This window comes from Microcaecilia unicolor, chromosome 9 (assembly GCF_901765095.1).
Source record: "Microcaecilia unicolor chromosome 9, aMicUni1.1, whole genome shotgun sequence".
NCBI lineage: Eukaryota > Metazoa > Chordata > Amphibia > Gymnophiona > Siphonopidae > Microcaecilia > Microcaecilia unicolor.
The window spans coordinates 118,011,070-118,027,499 of record NC_044039.1 but is presented as its reverse complement, the minus strand read 5'-3'; the positions used below and the strand labels follow the sequence as shown (position 1 = coordinate 118,027,499).

Genomic DNA, 16,430 nt, shown 5'->3' with positions numbered 1-16,430 from the left:
CATCATCACCATCATCAACAAAATCATCATCACTAGCACCACCAACACTACTACTATCAACAACACCATTACTACCATAAGCAACATCACCCCCACTGGTACTACCACCAGCACTGCCATCAGCAACTTCACCATCACTACCACTAGCAACACCATCACTATCATCACTAGTACTGTCACCACTGTAAGCAATACCATTGCTGCCATCATTACCCTACGCTGCAGCATTACCGCTACCATTATCACTGGCATCAGTACAATCAACTCAAGTACAATCAAAAGCAGCAGCTCCACTACTATCACAAACATCACTACAACTTTCATTTTGCTACCCAAATTGCTGCCTCGCTCATAAAAGCAATTAAATCGCGCACATGAAGGGTAATTTTAAAAGAATGTCCTTGGGTAAAACAGTGTTTTACCCATGGAACCGAGATCTTATACATTTACTGGCCTTTGTACGCAGATTAAAGTATATGCATACGGCAGAGGTGTTCCTTGGGGCAGGTCTAGGGCAGAGTTCTCGCATGCATACGTAGTTTAACCCAAAAAAGTTGTGTGGAAATATGCATTTATGTTTTGTTTTCAAAATTTGTCAAAGTCTGCAAGGAGAAAAGATGTATGTGCTTTTTACTCAAACCCAAAGATATAATATTAGCCCCAAAATATAGAACCACATTTGCTCACATTTGCTATGTCTTTAAAACTAGTCCAGTGTCTTCTAGTAGAGGCCTTAGAAAAGGCAAGCTTCCAAATACTTCTAAAGTTGATATTTTCAATAGATCTAGGCAATATATTTGAAATTACTGTAAATTCTTAGTACAAGCTAACGCTTTTCTTGTTTAGTCTCTACAAAAGGAAATTACAGGACATCAACCTCGGATCAAAGATGTCTTGCAGAGAGGTGAGAATATGAAGGCTGAATCAGATGTCGACTTCAAAGACATCGAAGAAGAGCTGAAACAATTGCAAGAGCAGTGGAAAAAATTACAAAAAGAAATTTCAAACAGACAGAAATGCCTACAGGAAGCTCACGAGGCCCAGCAATATTACATGGATGCCTCAGAAGCAGATGCATGGATAAGTGAACAGCAGTTGTACATGATCAGTGATGAAGAACCAAAGGTGATTTGGTGTTTATTTACCCTATATATGACATGTAAAACCCTATTATATTGAAACCATCCTGTATAATTCTACACCACCAGGCCTTATTTTTTTAATGAGATGCTTCAGAACCATATTCCATTACATCTATGTAAAAACCTTGTTGAAATTAGACTTTTGCCACATCAAGGGAGCCTCATTAACAGGCTGTTTTACAAAGTCGCAGTAGGCTCTACATGTGTGTAGCGCACACCAAAATGAGACTACTGCCAGGCTAGCGTGCCCTCATGGCAGGAATTTAGGATTTGGCGTGTGCTCATACCACTGGGACAAATTAATTTTTTATTTCTTACTGAGTGTGACATTTCTGGTGTTAATTGGCAGTTGGCACATGCAGAGCTGTCACCATGCGTGTTAATGTGTTAGCCTTACCACTAGTTTAATGGGTGACGTTAAGGGCTAAGGCTGTAAATAGTTGTACACTGGTTTCAGTTTTACCACAGGCCCTTTTCCAGCCCATTGAAAAAAATCCCTTTTTCCTAGACGCGGTAAAAACTGGCTTGACACACGCCAAAAACACACGCCCACACTACCACAGGTCACTTTTTGCCGTGGCTTAGTAAAAGGATTCCTGACGATGGCAACTCTCGCTGACACAACCACATGTAAACTGGAAGGAAGCAGAGATGTTAGCTTGTGCAGCCATAAATTTGAAACTATATACATGGTGTCTTGAAAAAACAGAACTCCCAACATTTTTCCAAATAACCCAAAAATGTCCTACTGCAGCAGAAACTTTTGCCTGAAATTCAAGACGTTTCTGAGTATGTTATTTTTCAACAGGATGGAGCTAAAACATGTCAAGCTTGCAAAACAGTTGAGTTCTTGAGTATTGCGTTCAGTTCTGGGGAGGAACAATTTCTGTTTTTCCCTCTTATTTGGGATTAAAAGTGGCAAGAAATGACATGGGACATGTTGATCTTTCCCATGTTGTTTCAAATGAATGCACATCCCTAGTGATTATGCCAATGGGTGGGGATAGAGGAGAGGTGACGGCATGCATTTATAAGGTCCCTTGCTGTGAATGTTGGTACATGCTGCTGGCATTTGAAGTGGCTCCATGGCTTGGCAATTCTATGGCACAGATTGCCCGAATCAAAGGCTGGATGCTTTGTGGAGATCATACATTCAGGGGTAAAAAGGTGAGTGTGGTGTGACGATGAGGTGCTGACAATGCACAGTTTGGAGATTCATGAGAGTGCAAGGATGAAAATAGTGAATAAATTGGAGAAAAATGCAAATTCAAAAATTCTTACAACACAGTAAACAATTCTGTATCTAGGTGCCTGCGGTTAGGTGCCCGTTGCACCATGAAGTAGCCCTTATGCACGTTGGCGCCCTACTTGCTATTCTAGAAGGTCATGTATAACTGCTATGGTGTGCAAATGCAAGGGGGTGTATATGTGGGCGGAGCATGGGAAGGGCATGGGTGGGGCTCCCAGGTACACATATAACTTTCAAAATACTGTACATTACATACATCCATGTTGCATTTATGGACCTGCAACTCTATGGCTGGTTTAACTGTGGATATAAGGCGCACTGATATTGGGTTATACTAGTATTCTATGAAGGAATCTGGGTGCCCAAATCCATTATAGAATAGGCACTCTCCATGCAGCATCAGGGAACCTAGCAGGAGATGCCCGCTTAGAGAACTGCCACCTAAAATTGTGGTTCCTTCCAGGATGAAGAAAGTGCAGTTGTGATGCTGAAGAGACACCTCATCTTGCAGCAAGCAGTGGAACACTATGAAAAAAATATGAAGCATCTGGCAGATCGGGCTCAGCAACTTTTTGCATCAGATCACCCTGAAGGGTATGTGACAATATTGAAATCCCTGACATAACCAAAATGAAGCTACTAGATAAAGATCTGAAGCTTTTGTTTTGGCCTAGACAAATGCGATATTTAAGGTCTAATGTCCTAAACTGTGTTACCAAATGTTAACACACATTAAAATGCCTGCATTATTGATTGCAAGCAGTTAACATACACTAAAGATTCCCCAGCAATAACATACTTCCCATTGATTCCTCTTTAAGAACTCTAGGGGTCACCACTGACTCAACATTGATGCGCTTATTAATTTACTCACTAGGAAAGTGTTTTGGAAACATCGCCTGATGTGGAGAATTTGATAATATATTTTATTTAGGGTCATTATTCAAGCATTTGTCCAATTATTGTAATTTACTGTATGTTAGTGGGTCTGAAAACCTGAAAACATGTCTGCAAACTTTACAAATATGGCAGCTAGATGTCTTTGCTGTGCTCACCAACTTGACCAGATAACACCGCTTTTTCAGAGGACCAGGTAACACCGCTTTTTCAGAGGTTGCATTGGTTGCCTTTGGTGGGTAGAATAACCTTTATATTATGTATTATGATATTTAGAATTAGCCCTATTATATATGTTTTCATTATTGACTTTCTCCCTGTCAAAGAAACAGCAAGGCAAACGATCTGCAAACTCCAAGATGGAAGGACAAAAAAAGCAGATCAATCAAAGAAAATAGTTTATTGAATGACAACCAAATAAACAAATCAGCTGATTTGTTTATTTGGTTGTCATTCAATAAACTATTTTCTTTGATTGATCTGCTTTTTTTGTCCTTCCATCTTTTTTCTCCCTGTCAAGGACAACATTATGCTGAAAAAGCCAGTTTTCACTTAGCTTTCCAACTGTAATGTTAAATAGAAATGTTTTTTTTCCCTCCTGGTTTTCATGTCGGGCAGCTAAAATTTGTACTCTGCCCACTAAGGATATTAGATTTGAATCACACCATATGACTTTTTGGAAAAAATTGAAAACGTTTTAGTTTTCTAAAACTTTGGAAATCTAATTCAGTCTTTTTTTTTTTTGAGTTATCCAGGTCAAAATTTCCCAGTAACTGACTGACTTTGTTGTAAACTACGATGAACCAGGACTCTGGAAATCACAGAATATAAGAACTGTATTGTATTGTATTGTTATACATATAAGTGCTTGGTGCTATTCCATAAACTTGGCATACACTTTGCATAGTGCATAACTGCAAGTTGGCAGAGCGAGAGTCTGTCAAGGGCATGTCACTATCCCCCTAATTCTATAAAAGTCGCCAACATTTGCAAGTGCAACTTTGGATGCATGCCCAACTTGTATGCACAATTTAATTGAACAATGAGCCAATTAGTACCAATAATTGGCTTTTTAACAAGCAATTATTGGCACTAAATTGATTTAATTGGTATGTACTTGCGTAAATTTAGGCGCAGGATCCATTCCTGGATGGTTAAATAGCGATGAATATTGGCCGAGTTTTACCTACCTGCTTGTGTGGTCCTGGAGTCTCCATCAGTTACTGGGAGGGTCTATTGTGTTTACCTCAGTGGTATTCATCACCATCTCAAAACGTACAGAAAAGGAGTTATTTCTTTCATCTCCTTAATTGGCTTCTTGCCCATGGCATTCACGTATGTAAGTGGTGGAAAATACACATGTATATTGCAAGATCAGTACATGCACAAGTACATACCCGTGCTTGCGTGTGTAAAACCTCACAGGATGCTGCTCTTTTTTTGAAATGGCTGTTGCTGCTGGATGTGCTGGGCATCCTTGTGTATATTTTACAAATAGCTCTATATTCAGCAGACTCTTTTATAAAATACTCAGTCAATTGGGAACATCTCAACTTGAACATCTCCCAATTCTTACCTATATGTCCTATGCAAAATGGGCTTATAGTCTTACCTGATTGCACCATGTTGTACTGAAGGCCTATTTGATTGTAAATTTTAGAGGATGGATGGTAATATGACAGTTCCTTGTGGTGCTCATTGCCTTAGTTTTCTGCTTTTCAGCGAAGAAATCATTAGACGCCAGGGGGAAGTTGACAAAAAGTATGCAGGTCTCCGAGACCTCGCCAATAAGCGAAGACACAAACTTCAGGACATGTGCCATTTGTTCCAGCTCAAGCGTGAAGTTGAAGATTTAGAGCAGTGGATTGCAGAAAAAGATGTGATAGCATCTTCTCAGGAGAAAGGGCAAGACTTGGACCATGTTACTGTAAGTTAAAGAAAAATCTCAATCTGATGACCAGCTACCTAAAAAAAAAATTTCAGGTTGAAAACAGGGCTTCAATTAACTTCTATCTAGATTTCATTTTAGTTGTTAAAATTAAAAGAGTGGAGATAGTTGAGACAATATCCAATAATGGCAGAAATTGCAATGTTTTAAACACTGCTACATGTTTAAGAAAAGACAGATTTAGTCATGCTATATGGTGTCCATTGGCATAGACAGATGGCAAATTTTGGGTGGGCATAATGGTTGGGCATGATACATTTCCTCTCCACCCCCTGCCTACTCAAGCTTTTCCTCTTTCCGCCCCTTCTCCTCTCTCAACTTAAAAATTAAGTATCTCATCTGGTGGGGATCCACACACCTCACTAGCTGAAGATATTCACACCCACCATAACTTCCCTCAGACAACCATGGCAGTCATCTGGCAGGGCTCCTGAGCTACCAAATCTAGCACCCTGCACATGCTCAGTTCTCACACATGAACTGAGTATAGATGGAAGCTGAGCATCTGTGGGGTGCTGGTATCACTGAGCTGTTGAACCCTATGTGGAAATAGTAAATATTGATTAAAGTGTATATTTCCAAGCATTCGGCCTTCCTTAATCAAATAAGACTGAGACCTTCTGTATGACGCTAGATCAATGTTATTTAATAGGGACTAACAGAGAAAGGTCAGTGAATCCTCTAGGCTGGTTTGCATTACTCAAAGCATGATATGATCCTTATGTAATCCTTAATAAGAGAGAAAGATAACCCTATTAAATAAATAGCTTGGACAAAAAAATATTCAGCAATAAGTATCTTTTAATCTGTGAGTCCTAACGGTGCTAGGCAGACCTCAAATTCTTAAATCATTGGGCAGCAAGTAAACCATCCCGCAGGATAAATGTGCACAACTCAATTTGAGCATCCTGTCCCATATAGAAATCCCAAAAGGTTTGAATTTGGTCTTCACGATAAAAATTAATGAGAACTTATCATGCCATGATCAAATAAACGTGAGGGCCTAAGGAAGAGGGTAGTTGAGGCCCATCTTTTTGGAAGGCTTATAAGACCATGTTAGGCTATTCAAGCACTATCATGAAAATAATCTACAAACGAAAAAAAACTGAATGCTATTGCTGCAACATTGACTCTGCTCTCTAGAGTGATCTTCCTTTTAAAACAAATAGGAGGAAATTTTTTTTTAACTCAACAAATAGTTAAGCTCTGGAACTCGTTGCCAGAGGATATGGTAACAGTGGTTAGTGTATCTGGATTTTAAAAAAAGGTTTGGATGAGTTCCTGGAGGAAAAATCTATAGTCTGCTATTGAGACATGGAGAAGCCACTTCTTGCCCTAAGATTGGCAGCATGAACTCTTGCAACTATTTGGGTTTCTGCCAGGTACTTGTGACCTGGATTGGCTGCTGCTGAAAACAGGATACTGGGCTAGATGGACCATTGGTCTGACCTGGTATGGCTATTCTTATGTTCTTATGGTTCAGGAATGTTGCTGTTGAATGCCGAGGTTATCTGAGGAGACTTATAGTGGGCTGCGGATGTCTTGACCTGATGGGACTTGGGAATCCCGGCCAGCTACTCAAAGGGTGTGAAGCTGCTGGGTGGGCCTGATCTGAAAGTGAACAAGCCCAGGCCTTCCCAACTATGGCTACACCCCTGATGGCATCACTGAATATAAGTATAGGACTAGATTCAGTAAATGGAGCCCAAATGTGGGTGCTGAAAAAAAATGAGCGCTAAGCACTATTCTATAAATGGCACTTTATCGTTTATTCATTTACTAGACCGTCGCTTATTACAGAAGTAAATCAGAATGGTTTACAATATAAAATCACATTAAAATAAAGAATGAACAACACACTGAAATCCATTTGTGATAGTAAACTGCAAAAGTACATACTGATTCCGTGACAATAGCTATAAAACATTAATAAAACGTAAAGCTAAAAATTTTGATTAATAATATAGATATAACCTATATATACACATATGCTTACATATATCTATATATATGTGTGCATATATATGCCCTTTTTTTATATTCTAAACATTTGTTTCAACTGACTCTCGAGTTGGGTCAAACAAAATTGAACTATTCCACAGAGTGTAGTGAAACTAAAAATCAAAAAATGTGAAAACCTTATACATCCCAATAATACTATCTATAGTGACCAAACACTGTTCAACAAACACAAAATGCTCTGTATTTTGACATTTTAATTTTGATTTAAAAAAAGAAGAAAAAAAGCCTCAGCAGTCAAAGGTGGCCGTTCTTGGCTGGGCATAACCCACTTTATTTTGTCAAACGCCAAGGTTCCTTCTGACTAAGTCCACTCATTGGCTAAAATCCTCCCAAATTTGTTTATTTGATTCTTCAATTCAGACTTTTTGCTGTTTGCTTCAATTTTCCTTCACCACATAAAGTGTCTTCTACTCCAACATTGCATGCAGTCACTATTCATTTCTTTAACTCGCCGCATATTGTCATACAGCATGTAAGAAAGAAGCAGTTAACCTAAGCTTCAATCGTCATCCTCAGCTTCAAGGAGACTGACGTCTGAAGCTTAAGTGTTTCTTTCATGTATGCTGTGTGACAGTATGTGACATTACAATTAAAGGTTGTGTTGTGGAACGCATCTTTTCATTTAAGACATGAACTAAAACATATCTTCTTAAGAAGCCCAATGACTATTCCATACGCACAAATAGTTATCTTGCTAACCACTGTGAAACACAGCATCATATAACCTTGTAAACAGAATTGAATCAATGTAATCTCTAACAACTGTTAAATGCAAACCACATTGAACCGAAACTCGTTTTTGGATAATTGTGGGATACAAGTATGAATAAATAAATAAACAAACAAATAAATAAGTGCTTTGAAAATGCCTCTCTGTCGTAGCTGCAGTGATGGTATTCGAAGTCCTACATTGCTCAGATTTACTGTGATAGTTTTCCCAGTGTTGTCTTTGGAAAATTTCAAAGTGAATCTGACTGTTCTGCATATTGTTACTATAGTACATATGCTGGTTAGTTGATTGTAACAGATGTATGGATTAGGGCTGGCCAGTCAGAAAATGTTAATTTCATATCATTTCTGTTTTATGTACAGGAGTTTTGTTATATTCGTTTTCATTTGTCCATTTTGTTGTTTTGTCAGTTGACAATAATAGTGTGTAAAGTTTAGAAGTACTATATGGAAAGAGGATGCTCTGGTACTCATTTTAGAAGCACCAGTCATGTTTTAGGTGCCCATAAACTGGCACTTAGATATCTATCATGAACAGATGTACAAGCTCCAATTTTACAAAGCTTCATCCCCCAGTGGTTGGTGTCCCCCTCTCCCATCTCGAAAGCAAAACGGACAAGGGGTTCTGCGATCTGTGACAGTTTTTGGAGAAATATATACTTGTGTTTCTAAAATGCTGATATAACTGATTATGTTCCAACACATAAACATCTACGTTGCCCAGAGCCAGACTGACAATGATTTGGGCCCCCGGCAATAAGGGTCATGGGCCCCCTAAGCACCTATTAAAAGTGATTACATTAAATAGAGGCAAGAGGGAGAGTGGGCCCCCTACTGCTGTGGACCAATGGGTGCTGCCTTTTTGTCCCAGTTGTCAGTCCGCCCCTGACGTTGCCATTTCATAACATAGATGTTCATGTGCCACCACAGAGACATTTATATTCCTGCGTTACCCCCTTGATACTTTAGATCTTTATTTTTCTAAAATGGATGTTCATGCTGCATGTCACTGGCACATGAACATCCCATTTCCCCTCCAGGGACAGAAAAATTCCTACTATACCTGAATGTACACTGGTTTGATATATTATGGCAGTGGTTCCCAAATTTGATCCTGGAGGCACCTCAGCCAGTCAGGTTTTCAGGATATCCACAATGAATATTCATGAGCGAGATCTGCATGTAGTGGAGGCAGTGCATGCAGATCTCACTTATGAATATTCATTGTGAATATCCTGAAAACCTGGCTCGGCTGGGGTGCTTCCAGGACCAGATTTGGGACCCACAGGATTATGGGCTTGCAGGCAGTAAATAAGAAATAAAATAAATGCATTTTAGAACAGGATCCACATCATCAGATCCTGTTCTAAAAGATGAGCAGAACTTCAGACATATGACTTGGACATCTAAATTCCAATTTGGACGTCCTTTCTAAAATACTACTCAGTATTGGAGAAAGAGGGTGCACTCTTTTCCTGATAGTGCATGCATGTGTGCCTAAGTTTGTACATGTGCGATAGTTTGTCATGTATAGTGGTTCCATATTGGGAAAGAGTGTGTCCTCGTTTTGAAATAGTGTGCCCTCTTTCCTCATCATGCTGGCTCTTCCCATTGAGGGTGTGCTATTATCGGCGAATTACAAATCATGAAAGGTCATGTTTTTTCTGCTCGTGTTCATTTGGTAATGACATGCATTGACAAAGGATATGTCATTGCAAATGACAGCCCATCCCTAGTAAGGATAGTAATCCCATGCTGGCTTCTAATCAAATATTGTCTTATGTAGGTACTGCGAGAGAAATTCCGTGACTTTGCTCGAGAGACAGGAGCTGTTGGACAAGAGCGGATAGATAACATGAATGTACTAATTGAAGAACTTATTGATGGTGGCCATTCAGAGTCTGCAACAATCGCTGAATGGAAAGACAACATGAATGAGAGCTGGGCAGATTTACTAGAGCTGATTGACACAAGCATGCAGATGCTGGCTGCTTCCTATGATCTTCACAAATATTTCTATAATGGTACAGAAATCCTGGGCCTAATCCAGGAGAAGCACAAAGCATTACCAGAAGAGTTGGGCCTTGATGCGAACACTGCAGAATCTTTGCACAGAATGCACACAACATTCGAGCGTGATATACATACGCTGGGAGTGCAGGTACGGCCTAAAAAGAACTCTACATATAACCAGGGCTGGATTTATGTATAAGCTAGGCAAGTTACAGAGTAGGGCTTCACATTACAAGGGGCCTCATGCTTCACTAAAGAATACATTTCTAAATAATGAAAATTACAGTATAAAATAAAATAATCATGGGGTCGATATTCAAAGCAATTAACCAGCCAGAAATGGCTCCTGACCGGTTAAATCATTTGTTCAGGGTTATCCGCTGCTATTCAGTGGCACTTAAACAGCTAGTGCCATTGAATATCATCACAGACCACTAAACAAAGCCAGCTATTTTGTGGGTGGTCCAGGAATGGAATTGGCAGTTGTGATGGTTAAGTGCCGATATTCAGCACTTAACTGCCTAAGGCCCCTGTTTACAGAGGCACACTAGCGGCTGCCGGTGCAGTAATGCCAACACAGTCCATTTACTCGAATGGGTTATGTTGGCATTGCCGTACAGCTTTGTAAACGGGGGGTGGGGGGGTGGTGGTGTTGTATGTTTAGTGGTTAAATCGAACAGCATATAAGTCAGAAATATCTTTATGCAGTGTCACTTGTACGGTTAAGTGCTGAATCTCACTCCTAAAAAAGAGATAGTCGGCTGCATAAACCCGCATATTCAATGCCAGTGTCTGGACATGGCACAACATTGAATATCTGGATATAATGCCAGCAGTGGCTAAAAAAAACCTCTCACCACTACTGGCTAATAACCCCCATAATTAAAGTTGATATTATCAGATACAAATTAACCTATGCATCCAACTTCTCCTACATAGGCACACAATTGTGAAATGCACTGCCAAAGACTGAGAAAACAATCTACCAGGGGTGTAGCCAGACTTCGGCAGGAGGGGGTCCAGAGCACGAGGTGAGGGGGCACATTTTAGCCCCCCCTCCGCCATTGCCAAACCCTGCCGCCACCACCACCACCAACAACTTTGACCTCCCCCTGCCGACGACCCTCTTGACCCCCCTCCCGCCGCCAACCCTCCCCCGCTGCCGCTGTCGCCTACCTTTGCTGGCGGGGACCCCAACCCCTGCCAGCCGAGGTCCTGTTCTTCCGGTGCAAGGCTTCGTTCTGTTTCTGAGTCTGACATCCTGCACATGTCAGACTCACAGAAACAGAAGAAAGCCTTGCAGCTGATCTGCAAGGCTTTGTTCTGTTTCTGTGAGCCTGACGTCCTGCACGTACAACGTGCAGGATGTCTGACTCAGAAACTGAACGAAGCCTTGCGCCGGAAGAAGAGGACCTCGGCTGGCGGGGGTTGGGGTCCCCCGCCAGCAAAGGTAAGCGACGGCGGGTTGGCGGCGGCAGGGGGGGTCGTAAGGGTCGTCAGCAGGGGGGTCCAGGGCCAAATCTACGGGGGCCCAGGCCCCAGTGGCCCCACGTAGCTACGCCACTGCAATCTACGACCACCTAAACTTCAGGAGATCATTAAAGACCTACTTATTCAGAAAAGCATTCCCCACTGACCTAACTTAGATGCCTCAACCCTGCAACACAGCAAAACCATAGATTGTACTGGACATTATATATTCCTTCCTATTTTCTATCCCTATGTACCTGAAGATACTATACTTACCTGACCCTAATATCAAATTGTATTTCTTTCCATACCAGACTTGGCGATTGCCTTTACGGTATTATGTAAGCCACATTGAGCCTGCAAATAGGTGGGAAAATGTGGGATACAAATGTAACAAATAAATAAACCTAAATTTAACTTGCTGCTTGATTGAGGGGGGAGGGGGCCTCTTAAATGTTAAAGCTGAGGGATCACAATATGCATTAATCTTGCCCTGTCTATAACTGCTCAAGAGATAATGAGGATTGCATGACTCTGCCATGTGCAGCAAATGCCAGGCACAGGAACTGAATCCAAATTTTCTGCATGGCAGTGAGCCATTGAGTCCACCCTCGCGTTTCCCATTTTTAATAAAATACCAGTCAGTGTGGAAAAGTTGTAACCCACACTAACTTCAAATGGTGTATATTACAATAATATAATGTGTTTGTGCCCTTCAACACATGTTAAGAGGCAAATAATGCATGTTATGGCTGTAATACACCTTGATAACTACCCCCCCCCCCCCCCCCCCAGAAAAATAAAAGAAGTTTCCAAAGATATTCTCTCCATGCCATTTCTAAAACTCTCCTGGTTCTTGCAACACCACCTTTCCCTTCCCCCCTCCAGACCCCTTCCTCTGTTTGCAAACTCTTCTCTCACTTACCAGAACCTCCTAGCTCTGTTGTTAATGTTCGGAATTTGTGTTGAAATGGAGGCCTGCATGTAAAGCTGATCACACGAATCTGAAGAAGTAGTTCTGATTTTCAAATATATTTCTGAGTCGTCAGAAGTGGCCACACCTAAATCTAATAGGACAGTTTTGTGACTTGCCCTTCAGAATCTAAGGACCTGATCTATTGAATGATTTTCTCTGTTTTTTGCCTATGGCCTTTTAAGCTTGTAATCAAAAGAACGTTAATGTTTATATAGTTTGTCAATTTGGATTTTTTTCCAGATTCAAGATCAAGGTGAGTTACATGATGCAGGTACATGAGTATGTTATACTGCATATTAAATTATATGCAGTGTTTATTGGCCTGTAGTATATCATAAACACATGTAATCCAGAAATAAGGGAGTAATTTTATTAACAGTTAGGGGCTCTTTTACTAAGGCATGGTTGGCCTAACGGGGGCCTAACACGAACTAAAAGGGCATTTCCGTGGGATACACTGAGGCATCCTGCAGTAGTTTCCCACGCAGCACGCACTAATCCCAATCTAGAAAATATATGGGCAGAGAGGCAGGCCTGCGCTAAACATGTAGCACAAGCGTGTTACTAGCCACATGCTAATGGGGAAATTAGCATGTTGTCAATACAAAAAAATATGGTGAGACAGCCATTTTACTGCCACGCTAAAAGTGTCCAAGGCACTGAAAACCCGTATGCTGACATCAGTGCTGTCCACTTTTTAGCGCAACTTGGTAAAAGGACATTTTAATGCAGCAGCTTGGCACTTTCAGGGCAATTCTGTAAGTGGGTGCCTCCTTTTATTTATTTATAACATTTATACCCCACATTTTCCCACCTACTGGCAGGCTCAGTATGGCTGACATCAGACCGTAGAGGCAATCGCCAATCCGGTAAACAAACAAACGAAGTATAATAAGGTGAATGGGAAGGATAGTAATTACAATGGGTGAGGGTAAAGAGGGGAAGGGTAATAGAGTCCATGAAGTCCATAAATAAGTTGTATTCCAGGAGTTATGGATTTAAGACGGGTCCTTTAGGATAAGCCTTTCCAAATAAACTGGTTTTAAGAGATTTTCTGAAGTTCAGATGATCATGAATAATTTTCACAGGTTTAGGTAATGCATTCCATAGTTGAGTGCCAATAAAGGAAAAGGTGGAAGCGTAAGTGGACTTATATTTGAGACCATTGCAGGTGGGGTGATGTGTTGGAATGTAATTGTATTTTACATGCATTGCCTGTCACCTATTATTTCTCTGTGATTACTCTGTGACCTCTGATGTGAATTACTTAGAGAGGTCACACAGCTATGCAACTTCCTGTGGGGGGTAGACACAGCAGACGCAGCACATGCAGCACATGGAGCACATGGAGCTCATGATCTCTCCTAACCTGAGAGGATCTATGGTGGTGTGAGCATCCATTACCATCTAAGCACATGGAAGGAGCTGATAATACAAATGTATAGTAATATGTATATATAAGCCTGTCTGATTATAATCTAACTGCAAACTGTGAGTAAACAGATGTTTTGTTACTTCAACTTTAAAGTGACTCAGCAGTGAATTATTCAGGGGTGAATGAGAGAGAGATGAAGAAAGAAATTAACATTTCTAAAGCTGAAGCTGTGTGTACTAAAATCTGCTAATTATTTACTACAAATAATCCAACAAAAGGGTTATGGGCCCAGGGCTCAGGAATTGAAAAAGAAGAGAAATATTACCAGGCAGAAAAAAAAGGCCACATTTTTCTCTTAAGTTTTAAAGGAAAGAATCAGTCTGTCTCTCTCTCCCCCCACACAGCAGACAGAAGGCTAAGAAAATGGCTGAGGGAAGAAATTCACTATTTTTCTATTCTCTCAAGGTGCCTAAATTAACTGAGTTTAATTATCGGCAGTGGGAACTAAGATTCATTTGTCTCCTTCGAGCAAAAAGATTAAATATATGCTTAGACCAAGACAGAACAGCTGAAAATATAGCTGAATGGGACAATGCAAACTATTATGTGAAGTGCATGCTTTTGGAAGCTCTCTCAGAGAAACAAGCCATATTAGTGGAGGGAAAAGATACACCAAAGGACATTTTATATAAACTGAGAACTATGTATGCAACTACATATGCAAAGCAGCAACCAATTTGGTTGGCAGAGTTGAATGAAACCAAATTAAGGGATAAAAGTAAATGTAATGATCACATTATGCATCTTATGTCTTCATTTCAAAAGCTAGAACTTTCTGGAATTCCCATGTGTGATGCATTGAAAAGAGCATTTCTTTTTACCTCACTATCAAAGAAGTTTGATGTTTTTAGGTCTGTAAATGAGGCCATTGAAGGGCAATCTTTTGAACAGGCAACATCAAAACTAAGGCAGGAATGCATAATAAATGATTCTGAGGAGATGTGTTCTCAAAGTCAGTCAGAGAGAAATGAAACAAATTTCTTGGCAAAGAACAGAGGAAGGCGGAGCTATGGGAAAACTCCACCCAAGGGCAAGCTGATTTGCTACTCATGTGGAAAGGAGGGACATGTATCTAAATGGTGTAAGGAAACACAAAACACTCCCTCTAGCTCACCTAAGCCAATGGAACTAAAGAATTTTCAAACCAGGAAATGTATGAAGGACAAAGATAAACACAAGGGCTTTCTAATGGCAGAAAAATCTTTGACTATGGTAAATAATAATTCAAATGAAAGTACTTGGATTTTGGATTCGGGGAGCACATGCCATTTAACCAATTCTAAAGATTTCTTTCAGGAAATGTGTCCAGAGGAAGGTATTCTTAAAACTGCAAACGCAGGGACTGCTAAGATCCAAGCAAAAGGTATTGGATTCTTAAAATGCAAAGTGTCTAATGAAGTTAAAGAAATTCCTGTAAGTGATGTCTTGTATATTCCCCAAGCAGTTTGCAATATGCTTAGTGTATCTACATTAGATAAGAAGGGATTTGCGATTCATTTTGAAAACAGTAAGTGCACAATCTCTAAAAATGATGAAGTGTATGCTGAAGCTTTTATGCATAATGATGTTTATAAGCTGAACATTTCAGGTGAAGCCTCACATATGGCGCAAGTAAGGAAGAATGATGGTAAATGTAGTCTGGAAATCTGGCACCGCCGCCTGGGACATCGTGATTTTAAGGTGATCCAGGATCTTTACAGTAAGCAACTGGCCACCGGCATTCAGATAAGTGCAGATGCTGGTAAAATGGAGAAATGCATAGACTGTGTTACTCAAAAAGGTGTGAGACCCTCATTTCCTGCATACACAGGAAATAGGAGTAATAAAGTGCTGGACTTAATACACAGTGACTTATGTGGACCGTTTAATATCCCATCATTGGGAAATAACAGATTTGTGCTAATATTCTTGGATGATTTCTCTAGATACTGTGTGGCCTATTTGCTGAAAGAGAAAAGTCAAGTCACAGACATGCTGAAGAAATACGTAGCCATGGTGAGCAATAAATTTGAAAGAAAACCAAAGGTTCTTCAGACCGACAATGGTGGTGAGTTCACTTCACAAAGCATGCGCACATTTCTAGAACAAGAAGGCATTCAGCATATCACAACAGTAGCTTATACACCAGAGCAAAATTCTGTTGCAGAGAGAAAATTTAGGTCAATTGTGGAAATGACCAGATGTATGCTGTCAGATAGCAATCTCCCTAAAAGACTATGGGGGGAAGCCATTCTCACAGCAGTGTACCTACAAAACAGAATGCCAACTAAAGGCGCTGAGCGCACACCACATGAGACATGGCATGGTAGGAAGCCAAACCTGACACACATAAGAACATTTGGAAGTACAGCATATGCTCATGTACCAAAGCAAAGAAGGCATAAGCTGGATTCCACAACAGAAAGGGGCATTTTAGTTGGCTATGCTCCAGGACACAAAGGATATAGAATTTTGAATCTAAAAACTGGCATTGTTGGCATAAGACATGTTACATATTTTGATGAAAACAAAAGGGTTGATAAAGGCTGGATTATCCCAGATGAGCCTTA

At 40.4% G+C, this 16,430-nt stretch overlaps 1 protein-coding gene across 2 annotated transcripts in view; it reads left to right on the top strand.

Moving 5' to 3' along the window:
• The window catches only part of SPTB (spectrin beta, erythrocytic), a 239,980-nt gene that overhangs the window by 179,311 nt on the left and 44,239 nt on the right, over positions 1–16,430 (top strand). For both annotated transcript variants that reach the window (XM_030214005.1, XM_030214006.1), the window contains exons 23-26: positions 847–1,125; positions 2,855–2,985; positions 5,011–5,215; positions 9,774–10,148. In XM_030214005.1, coding sequence (XP_030069865.1) covers positions 847–1,125; positions 2,855–2,985; positions 5,011–5,215; positions 9,774–10,148 — 990 coding nt within the window. The remainder of the gene's footprint in view (positions 1–846; positions 1,126–2,854; positions 2,986–5,010; positions 5,216–9,773; positions 10,149–16,430) is intronic.